General features: G+C 44.5%; 1 protein-coding gene across 1 annotated transcript; it reads left to right on the plus strand.

Moving 5' to 3' along the window:
• The first annotated feature begins 18737 nt into the window (after nucleotides 1-18737).
• On the plus strand, nucleotides 18738-22337 carry LOC106830411 (granzyme B-like). Its single transcript, XM_070519115.1, has 5 exons — nucleotides 18738-18913; nucleotides 19980-20127; nucleotides 20633-20768; nucleotides 20974-21231; nucleotides 21873-22337. Exons 1-5 carry the CDS (start codon nucleotides 18859-18861, stop codon nucleotides 22032-22034), a joined length of 759 nt encoding a protein of 252 aa, XP_070375216.1. The 5' UTR covers nucleotides 18738-18858; the 3' UTR covers nucleotides 22035-22337.
• Nucleotides 22338-25296: the final 2959 nt, after the last annotated feature.

Raw genomic sequence — 25296 nt, forward strand, 5'->3', positions numbered from 1 at the left:
TCTTGGCATTTCCTGTCATTTGTCTGTGGGACAATGGACATTGGGATGAGGTTGTAGCTGACTGGCTGATATGATCTGGCTCCTCAGTTGTCCCTCGGGGAACCAAGTTCCATGCCTCATGGAACTTACTCTTTTATTCAAGACCAAAAATGGAAGGGCAACTAGTAGAGATGGGGCATCACGTGAGAGGAAAAAAGAGAGAGAGAAAGAGCATGCCCAGCTGGTTTAGTCATGAAAGGAAAAGGAGCTTTATCAGTAAGTGAGAGAGTGACTGAGAGAGTCTGGTCCTGGCCAATAAGGACTAAGGAACAAACTCTTCCTGGGGAGAGGGCCTAACCGGGGTTATCCATAGGGAACAATATCCCAGAATTACTGGGAATATCAGTTCTTCCTTCTCAGTTTTTCTTGAAAATAAACAGATACCTTGAGCCCAAACTGCTACCCCCACACTGTATCCATCAATTTCTGACTCTTGTTGCCCAAAACCTGGAGAAGCCAAAGCTTTTTCCGTGTCCAGCTCGGTGAGAGACCATCACAACGACCTCTCTCTCCTGGACTTGCTACTTAGCAGTGGTTTGCAGGTGTGCCCTCTCAGGGCAGGAGAGGAGCTCAGCCTCTGAGCCCTGATGATCCCCCCTGAACAAGAGGACCCAGGACCCCAAATACAGGAAGAACATCAGAGTCAGAGCATCAGGCCCAGGGAAGGGGCATTAAAGACAGAAAAAGAGCCAGCAGGACTGCAAACCCTCCCCTTTGCAGCCCAGCCCTTCTCCCTCCCTCGGATCTACTCTTCATATTCTCCCCCTTGAATCTCCATACACTTCCTGAAAGGATCCCACTTGGGGTCATTTCCAGACTCAAGCCTGCCCAAGGGAAAGAGCTGGAGAACACCAGGATCACACATGTGTGCAAAGCAGCCGAGAGGGAAGGGCTTTCTCCCAATCTTGCGGGAAGGATGGAAACCTTGGTTACCTTACTAGATGAGGGGTTGGTTAAATAGTTTCTGTAGGTTTTACACTTACCATTCATTAGATTAAGGAAATTTCTTTCTGTTTTGGTCTGATAACAAGTTATCTTTGTTATCATGAGTAGATGCTGATTTTTATCAAATGCCTTTCTGTCTATTGAGATAATGATATGATTTTTCTCTTAGATCTGTTTGTGTGGGAAATTGCATTAGTCAATGTTTCTAAGTTTAAGTGAGATCTGCACTCTTAGTGTAAACTTAACTTGCCTGTGATGCTTTAACCTTTCTATGTATGGTTGGACTAGTTTTGAGAGTTGACATTGTTTAGGGTTTTGTATCTATGAATCACGCATGAGGTTGGCCTGTACATTTCATTTCTTATCCAGTTATTTGTGTCAAGGTTATGCCAGCCTTATAAAATGAAATGGTAGTGTTCCTTCTTTTTCTCTTTACTGGAAGCATTTGTAGATTCAAAGTTTTCCTTCCTCGAATTTTGGTGGAAATTAACCATGAAGCAATCTAGGTCAGTTCCCTATTTGAAAAATTGTTCATGGCTGATGCAATATCTCTGATAGCTCCAGTATTACCCAAGCTGGGAATTCCTTCTCGAGAAGGTGTTAGGCAGTGATATTTCTATTTTGTCTAAAATTTAAAATTTGTTCACATAAAGTTTTTAATAACATTCTTGGCTTATCTTTTAATGATCTGCAGCTTTGTAAAAATATTCCCTTTTTAGTTCCTGATCTTTAATATTCGCACTTCCTCTCTTTTTTCATGATTACTTTCTCCAGAGGCTTGTCAATTTTATCAGCCTTTTCAAATAATTAATATTTGCTTTATTAAACCTCTCTGTTGTATCTTTGCTTACTAGTTCATTAACTTCTGCTACTTACAATTTCTTCCTCCCACTTCATTGAATTTATTCACGTATTTATTCCTAACTTCTGGGGATATATGATCACCCCAACAATTTCAGTTTTTGTAATATGTGAGTGTTAAGACTATAACTTTTTCTCTACCTGCGTTAGCTGTGTTCCACAATTTTTAATAAGTACTGTTATTGTTATTACTCAACTCAAAACATGTTCTATTTCTTTTTAAATTTTATTTTGTCCTGTGGGTTATCTAAAAGTGTATTTCTTTTTTTCTAATATTATGAGGATTTTTCTAGTTACCTCTTTATTGATTTCTAGCTTGATTATGTTGTGGCCAGAAAACATTCCAAAGATTTACATTTTTAGAGTTTCTCAAGATTTGCTTTATGGCCCAATATATGATCAATCTTGGCAAAAGTTTTGTGTATATTTTTAAAATATCTTAATATTGGATGCAGTGTTCTAAATATGCTGCCAGATCCAGTTTGTTCCTTGTTTTCTTTAAATCATCCATATCCTTATGGAATTTTTTTAGGGTCTCCTTACTGTCATAATTCTTGAGCTGATGGTAGGTTTATTTATCTCCTTGGAGTTCTTCCAATTTTCATTTTCTAGATTTTCTGGCCATATAATAGGTTCATTAAAATTTAAAATCATTTTGTCTTCCTGATGAATTGATCTGTTTATCATTGTGAAAGGACCCTATTTCTCTTCACAGACACTTTTGATTTGAAGTCACTTTTCTCTGGTGTTGATACACCTACAATGGTTTTCTACGGTTACTGTCAATGATGGTAGATCCATTTCCTTTCTCTGACTTTCAGCTTTTTAGACCTGTCTATTGCACAGGGCACACATTTATGTCTGTTTTCACAGCTGCCTTGATATTCTTTGAATTGTACCTGGCGTATTCAGGATGCTTACATTTGACGTAGTTATGGATACATTTGCTTTTAAGTCTGCTCTGACTTTATGTTTTGCATTTCTCCCAACTATTCTGTGGGTTTTTACCCTTTTCTTTCTTACCTTTTCTTGGATGGACTACTTTTTACCTTTCCTTTTTTCCCCTCTATTTGTGAGTTATGCATTTCTTATACTATTTTAGTGGTTACATAAAAGTACAGGATGTCTCCACAACTTATCAAAGACTAAATTTAATCAGTAGGTTTGCCCTTCTCCCTGAAAATGCAGGAAACACAGAACTTTTAATCTCATTTACCTTCTCCCCAAATTTTGGATTTTAATTCCACCCTGTTTTCTTAACACATTAGAAATTGTGATTATCATTTTACATAAACAACGTTCATTTTTCTTTAACAGTGTCTAGTTACTAGGCTAGTTTTGTTTTTGCTGTATGGTACTCTAATAATTTCTTCAGATGTTTCTTCCACTTTAAGAATCCTCTTTTCTGTTGTCTTCAATGTGGAAGCAAATCCCCCCACTTCGTTTTTAATGTTGTTCTTTTGTCAGAACAAATTACCCTGAGAAATTCAAGGGGTGGTGGTTGAAAGCATTTAACTGTTTTTCCAAATCGTTTTTCTTCCCTTTCGTTATGTTAAGGAGATGCAACCAACCACCCTGAACCAGACCAAGCCTCACTAGGAGAGCTATGTCCATGACCTTGGCCTTATTTTAAGTGCTAAGGTCTCTCCAGGAGGAGCTTAGACCTTATTAACCTGCACTATGTGGAAGCATGGTTTCCATCTGAGCCTGCGCAGGTGAACATGCTCCTCTCTCTTTTGCTTTTTTTGGAGGAATATTAGCCCTGAGCTAACAACTCCAGCCCATCATCCTCTTTTTGCTGAGGAAGAGCTAACATCAGTGCCCATCTTACTCTACTTTATGTGGGACACCTGCCACAGCATTGCTTGAAAAATGGTGCCATGTCTACACCCAGGATCTGAACCGGCAAAGCCCAGGCCACCAAAGCAGAACATGTGAACTTTACCGCTGCACCACTGGGCCAGACACATCCACCTCTCCCTTTTGAAACTCCCATTCTTCATCTGAAATAAAAGTCCCTCCTTTCCTTTGTTCAGGAATGCCATGATTCCAGACATGATTCCTCATGGTCTCCCATTTGCTGCAAATAAACCTTACTGTGTGAGTCAACTCCTTCTGGTGGAGACTCTGATTTCACTTGCCAGGAGGAAACCCACTTTGGTTTCGATAACAATTTCGTTTCTTATATTTGGAAAGTCTATCTAGTTCTTTGTCCAATCAGTGATGACACTTCATATTTTCCCGTTGTCTCCAGTCATTTTTAAGTTTGTATTATAATATGTGCAAGATAATTCTGAAATCTCAAGCACACAGTTGCTGATCTGTCCCTACTCAGAGTTATTTCTGCTGGCTCTCGTTCACGGGGTCATGTTTTCATGTATTCTTTGGCATTTTGATTATGTGCAGTTTGGTACTTTTTTAAAAGATTTTGCATGTGTGGTGGGTAGGGGCCGAGGGTGGCAGGCTTCCCAAGGCCTGGAATAAAGGTATCTTCTTCAGAGAGGTTTTGCAATGGCTTCTGCCTGGCCCACGGAGGCATTTCCCTTCTAAACCACCTGGAAATCAAGACCACTGCTGGAGACCCAATGAGAACCTAGGCTGTAAATCTTCAGGAAGGCTGTCCCTGGTCACAGCTTCTCAGAATCTGGTTGTTTTTCCCTTTTCTCCATTTTCCTGCATTGTTCAGTACCAAGGCTATCCTCTCTGTTGAGGGTAGATTTAGTTCTGCTCACTGTTATGCTAAGGGACGGCCTGTGGGGCCCCAGATTAACATGAGGACAGTTTCTTACTTGAGTCTCCATATTGGTTGGACCCAGGGCCTTCACTGTTATCCCTCTTCCCCCAAGAAATCACCAAAACCAAAGGCCCAATTGTTTACATGGCAAATACCTTCAGGGCAAAACCAGCTTGAGTTGTCTTGACTTCTGCTTAACTTCTGGGTTTGAGAATTAAATCCAAAATTTAACCTGACAGTCGCTTGCTGTCTTGTCAGTTTGTCAATGCTTTAAACAGGTTTTTTCCCTGTTTTTTCCCTTAAATTTGTTTCATTCAGAGGGTTGGTCCAAATAACCTGGCCTGCTATCACTAAAGATGGAAGTTAGGGTGTTACTTTTGTATTTATTCAACCATCCTTGATTTAGTTTATTTTGTGAAGGACACAATTAGAACTATTTCACCTCATCACTGCCCTAGCATTTTGCCAATTATTCTTTACCTCGCAAAATCACCGAAAATAGGTCAATGACTACATTTTAGCAGACTCTTGCCACTAAAAGAAAAGATAGTTTAAGCTCAGTGAGCAAACCTCAAAATCATCCCAGGTTGGTTTTCTTCAGAGGAGGGTTCCTACAAAAAGTTAATCCAACCTGGTGTGCAAACTCTTTCCTGAGTCTGGGATCCTATCATCCTCCTGAATTTCAAAAAATTCCCTCTTCTGGATTAGGGGCCATCTTGTACCACTTAGAAAAATCTATGAGTATGCAAGGGCTCCATTCTCTAATGCATATCCAACACAACAAAGGACTGTCAGGAACTGGGACCAGATGTCTGCCCCCACCTGGAGATCAGATGGTGGCCCCACCCAGACACCAGCTGCCTTCCCCACCTGGAGACCAATCCCCTATGTAACCAGGGAGTAGTCTTTGTTCTGTAAGATGATTCTTTTGGACGTTAGTCCTCCATCTTCCCTCTTGCTAGCAAGCTGCAATAAAGGAATCCTTCCTCTCCCACCACTTTGCCTCCTGACTATTGGCATGTCTTGCAGTGAGCAGAGGACCCACCCTTGGCTGGTAACAATATGACACGATAATTCTGCTGCTGGGACTCTACCCTGTAAACAGTGCGAAACACACACATACACGCACACACTCACACGTTCAAACGTTTCTACAACAAACTTTGAGCATAAAGATGCTCATCTCAATATTATTTAAAAGTGTCAAAAATGAGAAACAACCTAAGTAACAAAGTGGAAACCATTAACTATGGTATATCCCCATAACGGAGTATGCTATAAACATAAATGTGATTTTTAGGAACCTTGCAGAAAAGCAGGCGAAAAATCTTAACTGGCTATTTGCATGCTCTCACTCCCAAAAGAGAAAAGTATTAAAATGTCAAGTTAACACTTTAGCCTATTGGACTGGCAACAATTTAAAAAAATGACAGTACTCTGTTTTCCCATCAGTGAGGAGAAACTGCCACAGAAATTTCTTGATATTAAGTACATAAATTGGTACAATCCTTTTAGATAGCAATTTGCTAATGTGTGCAATAAGTTAAAAAAATGCAATTACACTTTGAGGTCACAAACCCAGTTTATGTACTTATTCTCAGAAAATGAGACAAGTATTTAAAGGTTATTCGTTGCAGTATGGTATATACCAGCAGAAAATTTAAAAATGAGAGCAACCTTGAAATAAAGCAAAAAGGGCATCAGTAAGTAAACTGTTGTAAGTTCATGTATCACATGGAAATGACATAATCGAAGCAGCCATTGAAATGATGACTAGTATTTCCTGACAGACATATATGACCAAGTAAGAGAAGCAGGTTACAAAATCTCAAGTGTGGGAGAGTAACGTCACCAAGATAGCAACACAGATCATTCCTGACTTTGCTCCCCCTCATGAGAAGAACAACTAACAACTATTCACGGACAAGACACCACTGAGAAAATCCTAGAACAGAGGACCGAGGCTGAAGCACCCCCTGCACTGCAGAGACCAAGACAAACCACGGTAGAAGGATGACGGATGTTAACTAAACTTATCGTGATGATTGTTTCACAATATGTGCAAGTCAAGTCATAATGCTGTATACGTTAAACGTATGCAGTGGTATATGTCAATTATACCTCAATAAAACAAGGGAAAAAACCTTATGTGTAGCATTATCCCTTTTTTATTTTACTAAGTATACAAATTTGCATAGTACAAAGCCTATTAAAATGTACACCAAATGGTTGTTGGTGGTTGTAACTGGGTGGTGAATATTAGGTAATGCTATTTTTTTCCTGTTATCTTGGATTATTTGTATTTCCTTTAATTATATTTTTGTATATTTTGAAGATGAAAGAAGAGGCCATGGACCAAGAATGAACTTCCTGAAGCTGGAAGAAGAAAGAAACAGCCTGGGAAACTGATGTTGGATTTCCGGCCTCCAGAACTGTGATGGAATAAATTTCCACCCTTTTAAGCCATCAAGTTGGTGAGAATTTGTTGCGGTGGCCATAGGAAACTAATACAGTGCCTCATCTGGAAGTTTGCATTTGGAAATCATGTCCCCTGGGGTAGCTGCCTCAGAAAAAGCCGCCCCCTCTGACAGGAGTGAGTATGGACAGGCATCCCCTCAGGATTGTCACTCATGTTGCTACTGGGTATTAAACTAAGCCTTTGTGTGAAGAAAATGGTGGCCATTCCTCCAAGGCTCTGCAGCCCCAAGCTGGGGATCTCCCAAGCTTGGGAGAGAACCAAGTTCAGGCTCGCACCTGTGTGAAAGCATGGCCACCCAAAGCCAGGCAGCAGCTTCAGAGGTCCAGCTCACAGAAGCTCAGTGGGCCAGGCCTAGTCCAGGGTCAATTTGGGAGAACACTCGTGGCCAGGGCTGGACACCAGGACTGCCCCTGACCCCCCACACAGCACCCAAACAGAGACCACCCACCCCAGGGAGATGGGGAGAGCAGGACCACATGGCGGCCAGCTGAGTCCTCCCTTCCTCTGCCTGAAGGAGGCTCTGGGGGCCCCTCCAGTGTAACAATGCCATCCAGGGCATTGGCTCCTTTGGATGAAAAACAGAATCCTTCCAGGTCTTCACGAAGATCCCGAGCTTCCTGTCTGGGAGAAAGAGATTAATGAGGGTCCTCTCTGACCATTTTCTTGGGGAAGAGTGCAGACCTCCCTGCATGGAGGCTGCCATGGCCTTAATAACTGGATGGAAATGACTGATTTCTCTTTTATTTATTGAACTACAGCCACTGGGTACCAGCTGTGGGGAGGCTAGCCTCTGCTTACGTTTCTCCCCTGTTTTCTTCATCCTCCTGTCTCCCACCTCCCAGCACCTCCTCACAAACCCTTGGTGTGTTATGACCCAGCTTGATGTTTTTCCACACCTCTTGCTGGCTGAGCTCCTTACATCCAGCCCCATGGCCCCTGTGGGCTGGAATTGACTCATAAACCATTCACTCACAGCCTCGGCCCCTTTCAGCCTATATCTTGGTCACCTGTGGTAAGCTGGCTTCTGGCCTAGGACTTTGCTCCCCACTTGGGCTATAGCTGACAGTCGAGTAAGGGAGAGAGTCTCTGCAGAGGGACTGAACAACACTAGTATTACCATCAATCAGCACACAAGGGAATATCGAGCAGCCGCTATGTGCCAGGCATTGGAGGCTCAGAAGTGGACATGGCAGACACCAGTCCTACCCTCATGAAACTTACAGCCCAAAGGACTTTCATCAGAATTTCCCCAAATTTCCTTCCTTGTCCAGGCTGATCAGATTGTCCTGCTTCTGTAGGGTAAATCCACACAAGTGAAAATCATCTTGTCAGAGAATAACAACATTCATCTGTCTTACCACTTACAGTTTTCACGTGCACTGTCACATTTGTCTCTAGAACAGCAGTGTTTGGGATTGGAAATGAAGTTTCCAGTTCTGTGTTCAGTGGAGCCCCACCTCTGGATGAAGGAGAGATACAAGGAGGAAAAACACAACCAGGGCCGACATTTCTTTATGGTTTACATCTAGGGTGCCCTATGGGTAAAAAGTTCAGCACAAACTGTGACATGGATGACATACCCCAGTTCCTTATCTTCCTTAAATCAGATCAGCGAGGCACACATGGTGCTAGAACAATGGAGAAGAGCCTCCAATCCACAGGTCACTATGGTTACTGCTACACGATTAGCATGCAAGGTCACAGTGACCCTCAAAATTGGCCAGATCTTAACTTGGAGGCCATATGTGTGATAAGAGCCTCTGTGTTGACCCTGGTTCCCATGGGCCTGGTTCGTGTAGCTGAGCATGCAGGTCAGCCATCCCCTCCCAGATCTTGATGCTTATCTGGGTGCCTTATCTTGATGCTTATCTGGCTTTAGAGTTCAGTCCAGTCACAGCGGTAGATGAATATCCCCCCGACCAAAACACACACAAACACCAGACTCATTTTCACATGCGGTAAAGATCTCCCTCTGGGTTCTCGTCACCCTGGCAGGCAGGCCTTCTCACATTTTATTGGCACAAAGACCTCTGTAGCAGAATATCTTAATGATCTTGCCCACTTCCTTGACACAGGGAGAACAGTTGTTTTCACACAGCTTTTGTGTGAGGGCCAAAAATCCTCCTGAAGCAAAGATCTTCCAAGATCACGCTCAGAAAGAGAAAAGAAAGGGAACAAAACAAAGAAAAATACACGACTATACACACAAGTGCACACAAATATATATGCACACAGGCATATGTTTGTGTATCATATACGAAATATGCATATGTGTGTCTATATACATATGGATAGATACAGGTATAGGTATGTAAATATGATTTCGAAAAGCTACCCTGGCACATACATAACCCATTTGAGGAGAGATTTCTATGGCTAACAATGTTTACAAAGCCTCTGCTGTAGCCCGATGCTCTTTTGTTAGAGGAGGATAATGAGGCCAGAAATTGATATAACTGAGCAGGAGCTCGAGGCTCTTATCCTCCAGGTCAGGTCGCTCCCAACTGAGAGATAAAGGCTCAGAGTTGCAAAGTCTTAAAAGTGATCTGATGTCTCTGCCCAAGATAACTTCCCTGGCCCCTGACGAAGATGTTTGCCAGCCTCTCTTGCAACAATTCCCGGGAGAGGAAGCTCCTGGGCCACCTGAGCGCCATTCTAAGAGAACTCTGATTGTCACAACACTCTCCTTTGCTGAGCTAACATCTCCCAGCTGTGGCTTCCACCACCTCTTAGAGTGATACAAAAGAAGGTTTGCAGCTGGGCAGGCACGCGTCCTGTGTGTGTATGTATGTATACACACTTTCTGTAACCATGTGACCTTGAGCACATCACCTAATTTCTCTGGGTCTGTTTCATTTTACAATGTGCTTCCTGAGAATGCCCATGCAGAGAGTGGACAATTCAGTGAGATCACATACGTGAATCACATATGTCTGGGAACATAGTGAGGTGTGGATTCATAGTAATGCCCTTGGCCTTCTGTCTTCCCTGATTTCCCCCAAACTGTATTTGTATTAAAAAGCAGCTACCAAATAACAGCCCATTTGAAGATAGTGTGATGCACAACTCCTCCCCTGCCCATCATTTTTCTACACACGTCAGCTGGGAGTTGATTTACCAGTGGGGACCCTCTCTTTTGGGACACTCAGCAGAGCCCAGGGTGGGCAACCTACTGGAACAAGGCTTTCCTCCTCTTATCTGTTATATCCTCTGTGGGGTCAAGAAAAAAGTCTAACTTCCCTGCCCCCATGAGACTTCAGGAAAGATGAGATTTCTGGGAGACAAGGGCCAAGCCAAAGACACAAGCCAATGCTAATCCCACTCATTCTGGTCCCCATTATCTCCTCAGGAGTTATCGAGTGTCGCTCAGGAGGATTTTTATGTGTAGGTATTTAAGATGCTCATAGCTGCTCAGCCAAAGTCTTAGCATTTGATTCCCAGGGGGCCAGAAAGCTGACTCCTAAGAACCTCAGTGGTGGAGTTCATTGCCTTGCTGAATTAAGTGTGGTCCAGTAACAGAGCCATCCTCCATTTTCCAGGCATAGGAACCAGAGACAAGGCAACATTAAAAATGTTCAGAGTTTTGCAATCATATACTGGAGGTTCTGACAAAAAAGCCAGAGAGAATAACAGTCTTTTGTATCTCAGTAAATTATCCTGCTGCAGTTCCATTGGTAAAATGCTCTCAGTGGCCCAGCAGGATTCTGCAATGCCTGATTTCTCATGTGCAGCCTTTGAAGGGCTGGCTAGAATGGTCCAGATCTTCTGCTTTGTCCACATGTGGTTCTAGTGCTACTTCCTAGTACTTGGTCATAAATAGAAGTTTAATAGCAGTGGGGGGCAGGGGCCCTACTACTAGGAGATGTCATATCAACACTGGAGGAGAGAGAGAGGACGTGACACAAGAATTCTCAGGTCTGAGTTATATTTTGCAAACATAACACTTCATTATATCTATACTGCACTATGAGACAGAAAGAAAGAGAAAGACCCACCAATTTTGCAGTCATATACTAGAGGTTCTGGTAAATGATTCAGCAGTACCCTCTCACTTACCCCAAACCAAACGGACATGGTAAGAAAGCACACAGCACTAGCCCCTGAGTGACATGGGAGAAGAAAGAACATGTTCACACCAGAAGGTTAAGGTGTGACCTTTAGGCTCTGTGGGAATGAATGCTTCGGGGAAAGGAAATGGCCTTGGTGGACAAAATTCCTGGGAAGGTAAGACCCTCAGGTGGGGTTTTGGGGCAGAGGCGTCTTGAGTGTGATCCAAGGTCACATCAAAAGTGACATCACAACCCAGAACATCACTCCCTTCCAACCTGCTCCCACCCAGAAGTGTGGTCAACACCTGCCCCCAGTGGGGAGGAGGTGGGCACACTGTTCTCACCCAAGCCCACGTCTCCTCCCCCTTCCTCTATAGTCCTCTGTCTACTCATCACCCTGGACATTGACCCACACCAGAGCTTTACTGAATTATCCCCAACCCAACATCCACACGTTGCTCTTGGTTGGTGGCTGGACAATGATTAGAGTAGGCAACAAGGAGAAATTAAAGGGTGTTCTAGTGGTTACCAAAACTCCGGATATCTCATAAATTTATATCTGTCTTATAGATATTTTTCTCTCCCCAATCTTGCCATCTCTCCCTTATCTTTACCACTGCAGAGGCAAAAGGAAGTACAATCTTCCCCACTCCCACTCATAAACTAGGTTCTCCTTCACTGACACGTCTTTCCCTGAAAACTGTATTTGATGCCTTGTAAACACCCTAGAAATTCTGACTATCATCCTAGCTTCCTAATAGGAATGTAGACACAACTCCTACCTGAGGCAGGAACCTCTTTTCAACAGCATGGTTGAGTCTCAGGGTGAAAAGAAATCAGCTAGGGCCCTTTATGCTTGTAGGTTCTGATTTCACGCAGAAATTAAGAGAGTGATTAAACTCAGGGAAAGTGGTTTATAGCAGCAGACTCAAATTCCATGTATGAGTGCAGGAATGTCATGTCAGTGTGCCATTGTCATTGCTGCAAGGAATGGCCCTGCCCATGTCCAATAGGGACTAGATGTGATTTGGTAAGAGGCTAAGGTCCAAGGGGATTGCCCCTCATGGGCCAAGCATGACATTCTCCTACATGTCAGGGAAGAAAATCAGGAGAATGAAGAATAAAAGCAAAGGGAGTGTGTGATCCCAAGGACCTTTTCCATCACAATATGATGGAATTTCCATCACAGTATGGTCGACACTGAGGAACCTTTTCTAAGAGAACTAGAGTCACAAATTAAAGATATAGACAGAAACTTTTACTCCTCAGCACCTGCTTAAATTTCCCCCGGATTCCCTGAACACTGTATGATATGGTTAAGCTGTAGAGGTGTGGACAAGAGCACAGACTTTGGAATCAGATCCCTGCATTCTCATGCCAAGTCCCCCTCCATTCTCATGAGCTGAGTCATGTGGAACAAGTCCCTTAGCTCCTCAGGGTCTTAGCTTTCTCATTTGAGAAATGGAAGAAACATCAGTAGGAACTCAGATGGTGGGGCGAGAATCAGTGGTTGGTGGTCAATAAATATTAGCCGATATTATCACATTGGCTATCACAGTCTCATTTGTTCAACAAACTGAAGAATCATATCTTCTTTTCTAGATATATTTTTATTATAAACTTTCATTTCAACACTGCTTCTTAAAATTACATGTCAGAAATTCTTTTCACCATCTTTTAGTTTGTCTCTATTTGGTCATATCTGAGAAGAATTTTAGTCTCTCCACTGAGGATTTTTCCAGGTAGGATTGTTTCTAGGAAGACATGTGTATTATACCCTTTTTCACATGTCTGCCACCTCAGTAAGTTTTCCACTCCCTTAAATTTGTATTACTACTTCTTGATTTGGGAGGATGTTCCTCCATGTCCTTGGCCATTTGACTAACCGTTGAGGTTAAAAGAAAATTTTCCTTGAATTTCCCACTCCCTTCATTTTCAGCCTAGTCAGTCTATCCTGTCAAGCTGGCTTTGTTCAGGATCCTAGCCTGACTCTTGAAGAACCAACCCAAACAGGGTGAGGGCCAGGAATGAGGATGATGGGAAAGGGCAGGGCCTGAGACTCAGGGGTTTCATGTCCTCCTCTAAACTCTCCTACCTGTGTGAGGAGCTGGTGCTTTCCAAATATACTAAAGCAAGGGAGGGATTGGCGAAATTATGGGAGCTCTAGCAACTCCGAGGAGAGTCCTCTTGGGCTACAGTGGACATAAAGCCCTGCTGTTTTCTAGCTTCAAGTCAGCAGAGAGAGCAACAACCTCCAAGACACAGAGCAAATAAAGGTTCCATAGTGCTGTGCTCTGTTCACCCTGTCATGCCTTGTCTTTTCAAGGGACTGACTTGTTACTTTAGACTTGAAACACCATCTAAAGCCATGAACTGTGTTGTGACATATTTCTCTGGTTCTTATCTTGACAGAGATGGAACCAGTCTTCTCAGACACAACTAGATACAGATAAGGTAACAGAGACTCCAGTGACCACACAAACAAGGAATATAGTCCTTGCAAAAATGTTTGGAAAAGTCACTAAACTGTACCACTCTACAAGTAATATGACCAATCCCTGGGGCAGGGGGACAGCATTATTTCCAAAGCAACCACATTACAATATGCAAAATTCCCAGTTTTCACTGTAAAATTGCAAACACAAAGAAAGAAGAAAGTATGATCCATTCACAGGTGGATAAAAATAAATTGACAGAAAACATTTTGAAGAAGCCCAGACATTGTTTATATAAGACAAAATGTAAATTGAACGTCATTAAAATATTCAAAGAACTAGAGGAAACTATGAAAGGAACTCAAGGAAATCAAGAACAATGTAAGAAAAAGTAGATAATATCCATAGATATATAGAAATTATAATTTGAAGCTAAAAGGTACAATAGCTGTAATGAAAATTACACTGGAGAGACTCAACAAGAGATTGACCAGCCAGAAGAAAGAATCAATGAACCTTCAGGGCAAAAGGAAAAATGCAGTCTGAGGAGCAGAGAAAAAAAAGAATGAAGAAAATGAACCAAGCCTAAGGGACCCATGGGAAACTATCAAGAATACTAGCAGATGAATGATGGGAGTCCCAGAAGGAGAAAAAGGAAAGGATAAGAAAAAAATATTTGAAGAAATAATGCCCCAAAACTTCCTAAATTTGATGAAACATAGGAATATGCAAGTCCAAGAAGCTCAACAAATTTCAAGGAGGATAACTCAGAGATCCATACTGAGATACACTATAATCAAACTGTCAAATGCCAAAGAGAAAGAGTAAATCCAGAAAGCAGCAAGAAGAAGTGACTTACCATGGACAGATGATTCACAGTAAGATTAACAGCCCATTTATCATCAGAAATCACGGAGGCCAGGAGGCAGTGGGATGATATAGTTAAAGTGATAAAAGGAAAAAAAGCCTGTCAACCAAGAATTCTATATCTGGTGAAATTGCCCTGCAAAAAAATGGAGAAATACAGATATCCCCAGATAAACAAAAGCTAAGGCAATTCAGCATTAGTAGACCTGCCCTACAAGAAATGCTAAAGGGAGTCCTTCAGGCTGAAACAAAGGCATTAGATGGCAACTTGAGTCTAAATGCAGAAATAAAGATCTCTGGTAAAAAGAACTACAAAGAGAAATATAAAAGCTAGTATTAGTTTATTCTGGATTTGTAGCTCTTCTCTTTGTTTCCTATATGATTTAAAATACATAAATGCATAATAATAAATAATTATTAAATAATAAATGCATAAAGTAATAATTATAAAACTTACGGGCACACATGTATAAAGATGTAATATGTGACATTAACAACATAAAAGGGAGTGGAACTGAATAGGAGTTAATAACTGAATTAAAAAATTTGCTGGGTAGAAGATCAGCTGTGTTTCTATATACCAGCAATGAACAATCCAAAAAGGAAATTAAGAAAACAATTCCATTTACAATAGTATCTAAAAGGAGAAAATACTTCGGAGTAAATTTAACCAAGGAGGTAAACGAATCATGCACTGAAAACTGCAAAACATTGCTGAAAAAATTGAAGAGACCTTAATTAAATAGAAAGACATCTCATGTTCATGGATTGGAAGACATACAGTGTTAAGATGGCAATACTCTTCAAAGCCATCTACAGAGTCAATGCCATCTCTATCAAAATCCCAACGGCCATTTTTACTGAACTGGAAAAGCCAATTCTAAAATTCATATGGAATTGCAAGGGGCCCCAAATAGCCAGAACAACATTGACAAAGGAAAACAAAGTTGGGGGACTCATACTTCTTGGTTTTCAAACTTACTACAAAGCTGGAGCTGTCCAGGTGGCACAGTGGTTAAGTTTGCACATTCTGCTTCGGTGTCCGGGGGTTCACTTTTTCAGATCCCAGGTGCGGACCTACACAAGTGCTTGTGAAGCCATGATGTGGTAGGCATGCTACGTATAAAGTAGAGGAAGATGGGCATGGATGTTAGTTCATGGCCAGTCTTCCTCAGCAAAATGGAGGATGATCAGCAGCAGGGCTAATCTTTCTCAAAGAAAAAAAAAAATCTAACTACAAAGCTACAGCAAGCAAAAACAGTGTGGTACTGCATAAGGATAGACATACAGAGCAATGGAATAGAACTGAGAACCCAGAAATAAACCTGAACATCTTTGACCAATTGATTTTTGACAAGGGTGCCAAGACTGCTCAGTGGGGAAAGAATAATATCTTCAAGAAATGGCGCTGGTACAACCTGATAACTACATGAAAAGTATGTAGTTGGTTCCCTACCTAACTCCATACACAACAATTAATTCAAAATGGATCAACAGACTAAATATAAGAGATTAAACCATAAAACTCTTAGAATACAACATAAAGTAAATCTTCATGACCTCTGATTTGGCGCTGGATTCTTAGATGTGACACCAAAAGCACAAGCAACAAAAGGTAAAATAGATTAACTGGATTTCATAAAAATTAAAAAGTTTTGTGTGCTAAAGATAGTGTCAAGAAAGTGAATTGACAATCTACAGAATGGGAGAAAATGTTTACAAATCATGTATCTGATAAAGGTTGAGTATCCAGAATATATAAGGAACTCTTATAGCTCAACAACACAAAGGCAAACAATTAAGAAAGGGGCAAAGGTCTTGAACCAACATTTTCCAAAGATATAGAAATAACCAGCAAACAGAGGGAAATATACAAACATCATTAATTATTAAGGAAATGTAAATCAAAACCACAGTGAGATTTTACTTCATAACAACCTGAATGGCTATAATCAAAAAGAAAGAAAAATCACAAGTGTTGGTGAAGATGTGGACAAATGGGAACACTTGTGCATTGCTGGTGGGAATGTAAAATGGTGCAACCACTGAGGGAAAAAGTTTGGTGGTTCCTCAAAAATGTAAACATAGGATTACCATATGACCTAGAAATTCCACTCCTAGGTGTGTATCCAAGAGAAATGAAAACATATGATCCACACAGAAATGTCTACACAAATATTTATAGCAGCATTAGTCATAATACCAAAAGATGGAAAAACCCAAACGTCTACACACAGATGAATGGATAAATTGTAATATATGCATACAAAGGAATATTATTTACCTTTAAAAAGAATGAATATTGATACATGCCACAGCTTGGGTGGACCTCAAAATCATTATGCTAAGTGAAAGAACCCAGATACAACAGGTCAAATACCACTTGATTCCTTTTATATGAAGTATCCAGAATATGTAAATCCACAGAGAGAGAGAGAGAAGATTATAGGCTGCCAGGGGGCGGGGCCGGGAGTAGGAGAGGGAGGAGGGAAAGTGATTCGGTACTCACTGTGCTGTGGACCTACAGCTTACCAGGTATGGTTCATTGTTCTTCTGGGTGATGAAAAAGTTTCAAAACTAGGGAGAGGTGGTAGTTTCACAATATTTTGAATGCACTAACTGCTACTGAGTTGTACTTTCAAATAGTTAACTGTATGTTATGTGAATTCCACCTCAATTTTTAATAAAGAGTCATAGAGTTATGCTTAGCATGACTCCCTTTGAATTTTAAAATATGCAGATATACACGAGAGAAAAAAATGTTAGATCATACTTCAAGACATTAAAGATGATTATCAATGAGTGATGGGAAATCAGGTAATTTTAATTGTTTCCTCTTCACTTAAATTATTTTTAAAATTTTCCAACAAGGCTATGAAATAGTTGCATGTTGAATTCTTTAGTATCCTATAGTATACTTTAGTTTAGTATCCTATTTAGTATACTATAATTTAGTATAGAATAAATTTAGTATTTAGGGAAAGAAATGCTATAGTGATATTGACTAACAGATTTTTAAGAGCATGAGGAAGATCCTTAAATTATAGAGTTAAATTAGGACAAAAGGAAACTGTATTGTATGTATAATATGATCCCAAGTATTTAAAATGCACTGCTCATGGTAACAGACTCTCTGTGGGAGAGAGGAAAATGAGAGGCATTGTTCCTTTCTACTTTCCATATTTTCTTAATGAATATTTATTACCACTATAATCAGAAAAGTGATTTTATTTTTAATGTCTACTACTGGGTAAGCTAGGTGCAAAAAGGTAGAGGTTTGATAAGGAGAATATTTACACTGGAATCATGGATTTTGATACAGAATATTCCTCATAGAAAAATTGTAAAGTACAGAAAATGTACAGACGGAAACAAATCACCAGTCCCTAACCTCTCAGATATGCTTAGTTGTTCTCTGAACAGGATTGGGCTTGGGCTATTTAGAAACAATAGTCCTTCATTTCCATCATAGCGAGATCATTGGCAGAGTTTGTTGAGCAAATGTGAGTCTATTATGTGCCAGGCTATATAAATCAGAAATGTAGTCATCTGAACTTCCTCTGGGGACTCAGCCCTTTCCCAGTCTTAGTCCATGTGGTTTGGGTGGGACTGACTCCAGCCTACCCAAAGGAAATTGACCTAGGCTTGAGTCGATTACTGGGTTCAATTCCTAGGGTCATAACTATTTGTTAATTTAGGCCCATAAAGGTCAAGTGCAGGACTTTTGTTAAAGACTTGGACAAGAGAGATGGACTCTATCACTCTGAGCATTTGTAACTTAAAAAGAGATGTTAAAAATCCCCTAGGAAGGAAGCTGTGCTGATGAATGGGTTGCTACATGGATATGGTAGATGGTGGCCATGCTTTGTTCTCATCTTGTGCATCCCTCTACTATGGCCCTTCCCATACTGTGCTTTGGTCGCTGATGCTTCTGTCTCCTCCACCAGACAGACAGCTCTCTAAGGGAAGGAGACACATCTCCACTATGTTTGGTCATGGCACAGAGAAGGGCCCAAACATACATCTGCTAAAGAAATCATCCTGAGGGACTTAGCAACATGGAAATGAGGCATTGGTGGTTCCATCACTGGGGACTCAGGTTTCAGAGGCTCCAATACCTCTACTGGCTGATACCACAGCACACGGTCTCCACTTTGTACCCTTGTGTTCCTGCTCTAGGCTGCAACAAGTGGTCCGCCCTGACTCATCCACTGTGGGTTCTCATGTGTTCACTGCATGATTCTCACACAACCACCCAGAGGATGTCATCAGGCAGAAGGAGTGGGGGCGGGGACAATTTCATAGAAATCCGTCCCTGATGAAGCACCACACAACCACAGGGGGACTTGAGGTCACTGATCCCATCTGTACCTCCTTCCTCTCCTCGGGGATAAAAGAGAACAAGGAGGAAGCATCAGCCTCCCCAGCCTGGGTAACCTTCCTGGAAAGATGCAGCCTCTCCTGCTCCTGCTGGCCTTTGTACTGTCCCCTGGGGCAGAGGCAGGTGAGTGACCATCCCCGCCCTCAGATGCCCAACCCCTCCCCCCAAACACAGTGGGCACAGGTCTCCTGCCCCTTCTGCACATCCCTGATCCATCCATCCACCAGCAACATTCTGAATCCCAGCTCCCGTCCCACCTCAGAATCCCAAGTATGACGCTGGGTAAGCTACCATCAGGAATGGTAGGGCAGAAGGCAGTTCTCAAGAAGAGCCAGTGGGTGCTATTCCCTCCCTAGGCCCTATATTTGCCATCAGAAAAGTAGAACTTAACTGGAAGTTCATGGCAGGGGGAGAGAACTGGAAAAGAGAAAGTAATCAATTCCCCTGCCAGAGCAAAGTGGGCCTGGCTTCCTGGTCAGGGATGACACAGATGCTCCCCTCAGCGTCTGATTAGGAGAGAAGTCTGAGCTCTGCAGACCCCGAAGTTGGTGGGACCACTGTCCCCAGAGGACTGCTATGCCTTGCTCAGTCCCAAGGCCCCTCAGTCCCTTCTCCAACTCTGCTTTTCTTCCCAGGCCTCTAGCAGCTCCCTTCTTTCCAGGATGCAGACACTGTTTGCGGACCTGAACTTCTCTGCTTTCCAGAATCCCACAAGCACTGGCCCTACAAACTCTCCTTCAGGCCCATGGGGGGCCATTCCTTCACGTAGCCAACAAACAGCTTTCGGGCACCCACTATGCGTCAGGCCATGGGAACCATCTACGACAACATCTAGATCCCTAAACTTAAGTCCAGGCCACTGGAAAGCAGCATCATCCCAGACATCACAGGACAACAGGGCCTTAGAAAGGCTCTTGAAACAAAACAAAGTCAGGAGAAGAATTTTCAGGAGCCTCTAGGACTTTGCTGTCCCTAAGATGCAGATGCTCACCTCCAATTATCTGTGGAGGACACATTCACAGGCCAAGCCTGCTCCTCTTCCTTTTTCTAGAGGGAAAGCCCCACCCCAGCCCCTCTCAACTCCAGGCCATCTCGGGCTCCCAGATGCCCAGCAGTCCTGAGCCATCAAGGTGACGCATGCCTGGTGGACTCTCTGGGTGCGCACAGGTAGATAAGACTTTTCCTTCAGGGGAGATCATCGGGGGACATGAGGTCAAGCCCCACTCCCGCCCCTACATGGCATTGGTTCACCCTCTGAATGAAGAAAAGAGGAAGGGCTGCGGCGGTGTCCTCGTGCGACAGGACTTTGTTCTGACGGCTGCTCACTGCTGGAGAAGGTGAGGGGCCCCAGACAGCTGACACCTCCTGAGACCCCAACAGGGATCCCCGTCCTCTGCAGAGGGTCTGCAGCCCGGGACAGCTCCCCTGGCTTCTGGGAACTCAAGGGCATGAGAGGTCATCAGAGGAGCCATCTGAGGGCATGCCTGGGTTATGGAAAGTGAGAATAGGACAGGCAAGCTTTGGGGTCAAAGGGTCAGAGGTGAGAGCTCGTGGTCCAGTTGAGAAGAGAGACCACACTGGTCAAATGAAGCAGCTGTGGAGGATGGAACCATGCACTAGGGTCAAAGGGCAAACTCAGCGTCCTTTCACAATATTGCCTGAGGGCTGAGAAAACTCCCAGAATCCCCTCTCAGAGTCACCCACTGCCCAGTACTCCTGTGGTTTTGATTTCTCCTACCTGCAGCCCTGCCCTACCCTAGGTGTCCCCTGCCCTTCATTGCTCCTGGGCTGGATCTCCTTTGACTACACGCCCCCGACATCACCACCCCTCTTTCTGTGTAGCTCACTCACGGTGACCCTGGGTGCCCACAACATTAAGAAGCAGGAGAGGACCCAGCAGGTCATCCCTGTGAAGAAAACCATCCGTCACCCACATTATAATTCTAAGACCTATGCCAACGACATCATGATACTAAAGGTAAAGGAACCTCCCTGCTGCTCTTGCTGTCCTGGGTCCAGATTTCTTCCTCTACCACTGGGACCTGTCCCTTCCCTCCTTCCCATCCTGGCCACCTGACTAGTCCCAGTGGCTCAGGGGAGAGGGAAGTCAGTGCAGACCCATCACAGTGTCCAGGCCCAGGAGGCCAGTGGCTGAGCTGGACTTTCTTGCCTCTTCCCATCAGCTGACAGGAAAGGCTGAGCTGACTGCAGCTGTGCAGCCCCTCAGCCTGCACTGGGGCACAGCCCAGGTGATGCCTGGAGAGGTGTGCAGTGTGGCCGGCTGGGGGAGAGTCGCCCCAAATGGCACAGGGTCAGACACTCTGCAGGAGGTGGAGCTGACTGTGCAGCAGGACCGGGTGTGTGAATCCTACTTTCGCAACTACAACAGTACCACTCAGCTGTGTGTGGGGGACCCGAAGGAAAAGAAGTCTTCCTATAAGGTGAGACTGGGTATCTCCCTAGCTTGGCTCTGGGGAGAGGGGTGTTTTGGGACTTTCAAACCCAAGCAGTGGGAACTCCTTCACCCCTTAGACTCTGATCTTTCTCCTGGGAAGAGAACGGGGGAGCAGACAGAGTGGGGAGTCACAGGCCTTCTGGAAACCTACCAGGGTCCTGAGATGCATCCAAACATGGTGCTCCATTCAAAAGATGAATTTGAAACACTCTGCCCCACGCCGGGCACAGGTGTTAGAAAACTTTCCCTGGGTGTGCAGCAGTCAAACCAGGCTCCTCAGAGCTGGCTCCCATCTTGGTTAAATGGCTCACCCTACATGCTGAGTGTCAGCCTCACCTGCGTGCTTCCATGTTCTTAAATGGTAGACCAAATAACAGTCCCACAGCGCCCTCATGGGAGAGGATCTGGGACCTGGGGGAGGAGAGGGAGCCACCCCCTGAGTGAAATGAAGCTGTGACAATGTCCAGGGTCAGGACTGGGCAGCTGAGGGGCCCACAGGGACCTGCCCTGCTCTCTGATTTGCCACATGGAGGCCACACCAGGCGGCCTTCACTGAGAGGGCGCTTGAGATGCAGGTGGGCAGAAACGGGGAGCATGGACTCAATCTTCCCCACTCTCTGTCCACAGGGGGACTCCGGGGGCCCTTTCGTGTGTAAGAACGTGATTCAGGGCCTTGTGTCCTATGGACGATCAGGCGGGCTTCCTCCACGGGCCTACACCAAAGTCTCGAGTTTCCTGCCCTGGATAAAGAAAACCATGAAGGGGCGGGCCCCATGGCCGAGAGGTTAAGTTCTTGCACTCCACTGCGGCAGCCCAGGGTTTTGCCCGTTCACATCCTGGGCGCAGACATGGCACTGCTCAACAGGCCAAGCTGAGGCGGCATCCCACACGCCACAACTAGAAGGATCCACAACTAAGAATATACAACTATGTACCGGGATGCTTTGGAGAGGAAAAAAAAGGAAAAAACTAAAATCTTTCAAAGAAAAAAAAAAGAAAACCATGAAAAGCCTCTAACTGTAAGAACCAACCTACCTTCTCTGGAGCTGATCCATAATGACACCAGCAACTAAATAAATGTCTCTGAGCTGAGCGGGAAGGGCTGGTTTCTTGTTTATTCATTGATCCTCATTCACAGGCACTAACTGCTTAGAAGGCCAATGGCACAAATCTGCTGTTTCCTGCTTCTTCCTCTTCCCCCTTCCACCGCCACCTCCCCCAAACCTCAAGCAAAGCTGTTCCCAAGCTCCTTCTGACCCTCATCTTTCTCTGGGCCTGCCCTTCTGCCAGGGCTGCAGCTGAACATCATCAGGAGAAAACATGAACCTCTCTGCCCCTGGGGCTCAGGTTAAACTTCTTACCTCCTTCCCTGTGTTAGATGGCAGAGAGGAAGGGGGATGACACCATGGGTACCGCACACCAAGCAGGCAAGTCTGGGGCTGCAGCTCAATGGCATAGCCCCCACAACGGGGAGGAGAGTGGCTGCCTGGCCAGGACAGTTCTCTCCCAAAGCCAGGGAGCTGGCGCGGAGTCAGGGAAGGTCTCTGGAGAAGCTGCTGGATCTCACCCAGCCTGAGTTTCCTCCCTGCCCTCCTGTGACCTTGGGGCCCAGCTTGTCCTCCAGTCTCCTGGCTGCCCCTTCTTCTCCATCCCTGCTTTCCACTGAGAGTTCTCAGAGTCCACCAGCTCCTGTACCCTCCACACAAGCCTGATCTGAACTGGCCCCTTCCTTCTAGCCCTCCTGCCTAGGACACACAGAGCTCCGTGAGATTCCAGCAGGGCCTCTCCCCTGAGATGCCAGGCCAGCTCATTCCATGGCAGAGAGTGCCACAAGGAACCAGCCTTGTGCTGGCAACAGGTGGGACCCATGGAGGACACAGCAGGCAGGCTGTCTCTCCAGAACCCCAGCCCCATCTCTCACCTGATAAGGCCAACTCAATCCCTTACATTCAGCCCAGTGACTCCCCAAGTGCTCAGGACGCATTGGCCACTTGGTCATTCAGTGGCCTGAATACATTTCAGCCTGTCACTCTTAGTCACTGCTGGCCTCTAGGCTAAGACCCCTCACTGGCCACCTAGGGCTGTCTCAGCCTTTTGAGTTAGCCCTACCCTCTCTGCAGTAGGACTGGAAAGCACCATTTTTCCATCAATAAACAAACACACACTGATTGAGCTCCTAAGTGCCCGGCACTGGGGATCCACACTGGACCTAATACATTCTGTCATCTGAACGCGAGGGACACTGACAGTGGGAGTTTCACCCAAATCATGTAACTCTCCCTCCCTGTCACATGAGTGCACATGGCCTAGATCTCGTGGGAAATCCACAGGAATAAAGTACTTGTATTCTGTTTCTATTGCTGGTCACCATCCGAGTGAATGTGAGCACGTGTGACTCTAGAACAGCAGGGTGAGGGACTTGGAAAAGATATTAGTCATTAGTTTCTAGGGGTGAAGTCACCACACTCTGTCCACTGGAGCATCGTCTTCACCTAGAGGAGAGGGCATCCCATAGGGAGGGAGAACAGCAACGAGGGCAGCCTTACCTTCGTTTGCCTCAAAAGTGGGAAGTAGGAATGTCATTGCACAGGTTCAGAGGGTAGGAAAAACTGTATTATGTATTTGCTTGAAGGCAAATAGAGTCAGACTCTAAAGACCCATCCAACTGGACTGGTCGGAAAGCTGATCCCTGTGGTTACTGTACTTCCTGCCTGCGCAGAATCAAACCAGAATCTGGGAGGTTCACCTTGTCTGGAAACATGGAGAAAGGCCTCTCCTCTTTAGGCCATCATAGTTACTGCTGCATCCATAGGTTCCAGACCACCCAGGTTTTTTGACTTCAGTAGGTTTTTGGCTGGAGTCCGCACATAGAGTACGGGATCCTTTGCTGAATGAGAATCTCCCTGTCTTGGGCTCAGCTCAGAAAACACTCCCAGAAGCCATCTCTCCAAGGGCTTTGCTGCTCATAGGGGCATGACCTGGGAGCTGAGCATACATTCCAGCTCTGAGCTCCTACTCCAAACTCACACAGCACTACCCTCTCACCACAAGGGATACGAACTCTGGGATCATGTAACCCTCACAGGCAGGGCCTTTCCCACCTTATTGTGCACAAAGCAGGCAGCAACACAATCTCTTCATGACTGCAGGCACTTTCACAAACGCAGAGCAGTGAGGACACACGGCTTCTGATCTGGAGCCGAAAAAATATCTCTGTATCTAAGACATACTAAGAACCTGGATCCTTGATGGGAAAAGACAAAAAGGAAAATGCCAAAAGCAAAACAAAAATAATATTTAAAAAGTAGTCCAGCCACATGCATATCTTGTTTAGATATAACATGTACTTGAGGAAATGGTTCTGTGGTTTTCATACAAGTTTGAGGACCCTGCTGCAGGTCTTCCTCCTGTGAGAGATGAGGGAGGGACACAGTCCCAGGAGGGGGTAGTGGCCGACTGAAGGCACCACAGAGTTAGAACAGAGCCTGGACTGAGCCCAGGTGCCCTGACAGCCAGGCCAGCAAGAGCCCTGACATGTGGTCTAACCCCCGCCCCGTGATGACTTCCTGGCATCCCTGAACAAGAGCTGAGCTTCTGCTCAGACTCCTCCCTGGAGAGAAAACCTCTGGGCTGCTGCACAGCCATTCTGTGACAAGGATTCCAGCACCTCGCTTGGTGAGCTGAGGTCTGCTCAGGGGCACATTTGGATTGGGGTGGGTCATCACCCTAATAATGCTGATCCCTTCAAACCTCCTTTGTCTCTGGAAGTGTCCCCTGCCCCACCCCTGCCTTTGAGGAAACGATCCTTCTGGTCTCAACATCTCTGTAACAAATATTTAAGAATAAAGAAATAAACAAAATGTCTGTAATGACCTCAAGGAGACGCTTCTACTCACCAAAAGTCACTACCATCTCCCCTTCTTCCATCCAGATCCACAAGAAGACCTGGGTCCCAGGATGTCAGCGAGAGGACCACCAAGCCAGCTCCTGGAGGAGAGAGACCCAAAGGAATGTGAGATCTTGCTAATTTGTTTGGGAGCGTGTCTTGGGA

This window comes from Equus asinus, chromosome 2 (genome assembly GCF_041296235.1).
Source record: "Equus asinus isolate D_3611 breed Donkey chromosome 2, EquAss-T2T_v2, whole genome shotgun sequence".
Lineage (NCBI taxonomy): Eukaryota > Metazoa > Chordata > Mammalia > Perissodactyla > Equidae > Equus > Equus asinus.

Excerpts from the sequence above, each read along its gene's own strand:
- LOC106830411 (XM_070519115.1), top strand. The coding sequence starts at position 18,859 with ATGCAGCCTCTCCTGCTCCTGCTGGCCTTTGTACTGTCCCCTGGGGCA. Across the intron at positions 20,128-20,632 it reads GCTGCTCACTGCTGGAGAAG|CTCACTCACGGTGACCCTGG; the intron begins GTGAGGGGCCCC and ends CTTTCTGTGTAG. Across the intron at positions 20,769-20,973 it reads ACGACATCATGATACTAAAG|CTGACAGGAAAGGCTGAGCT; the intron begins GTAAAGGAACCT and ends TCTTCCCATCAG.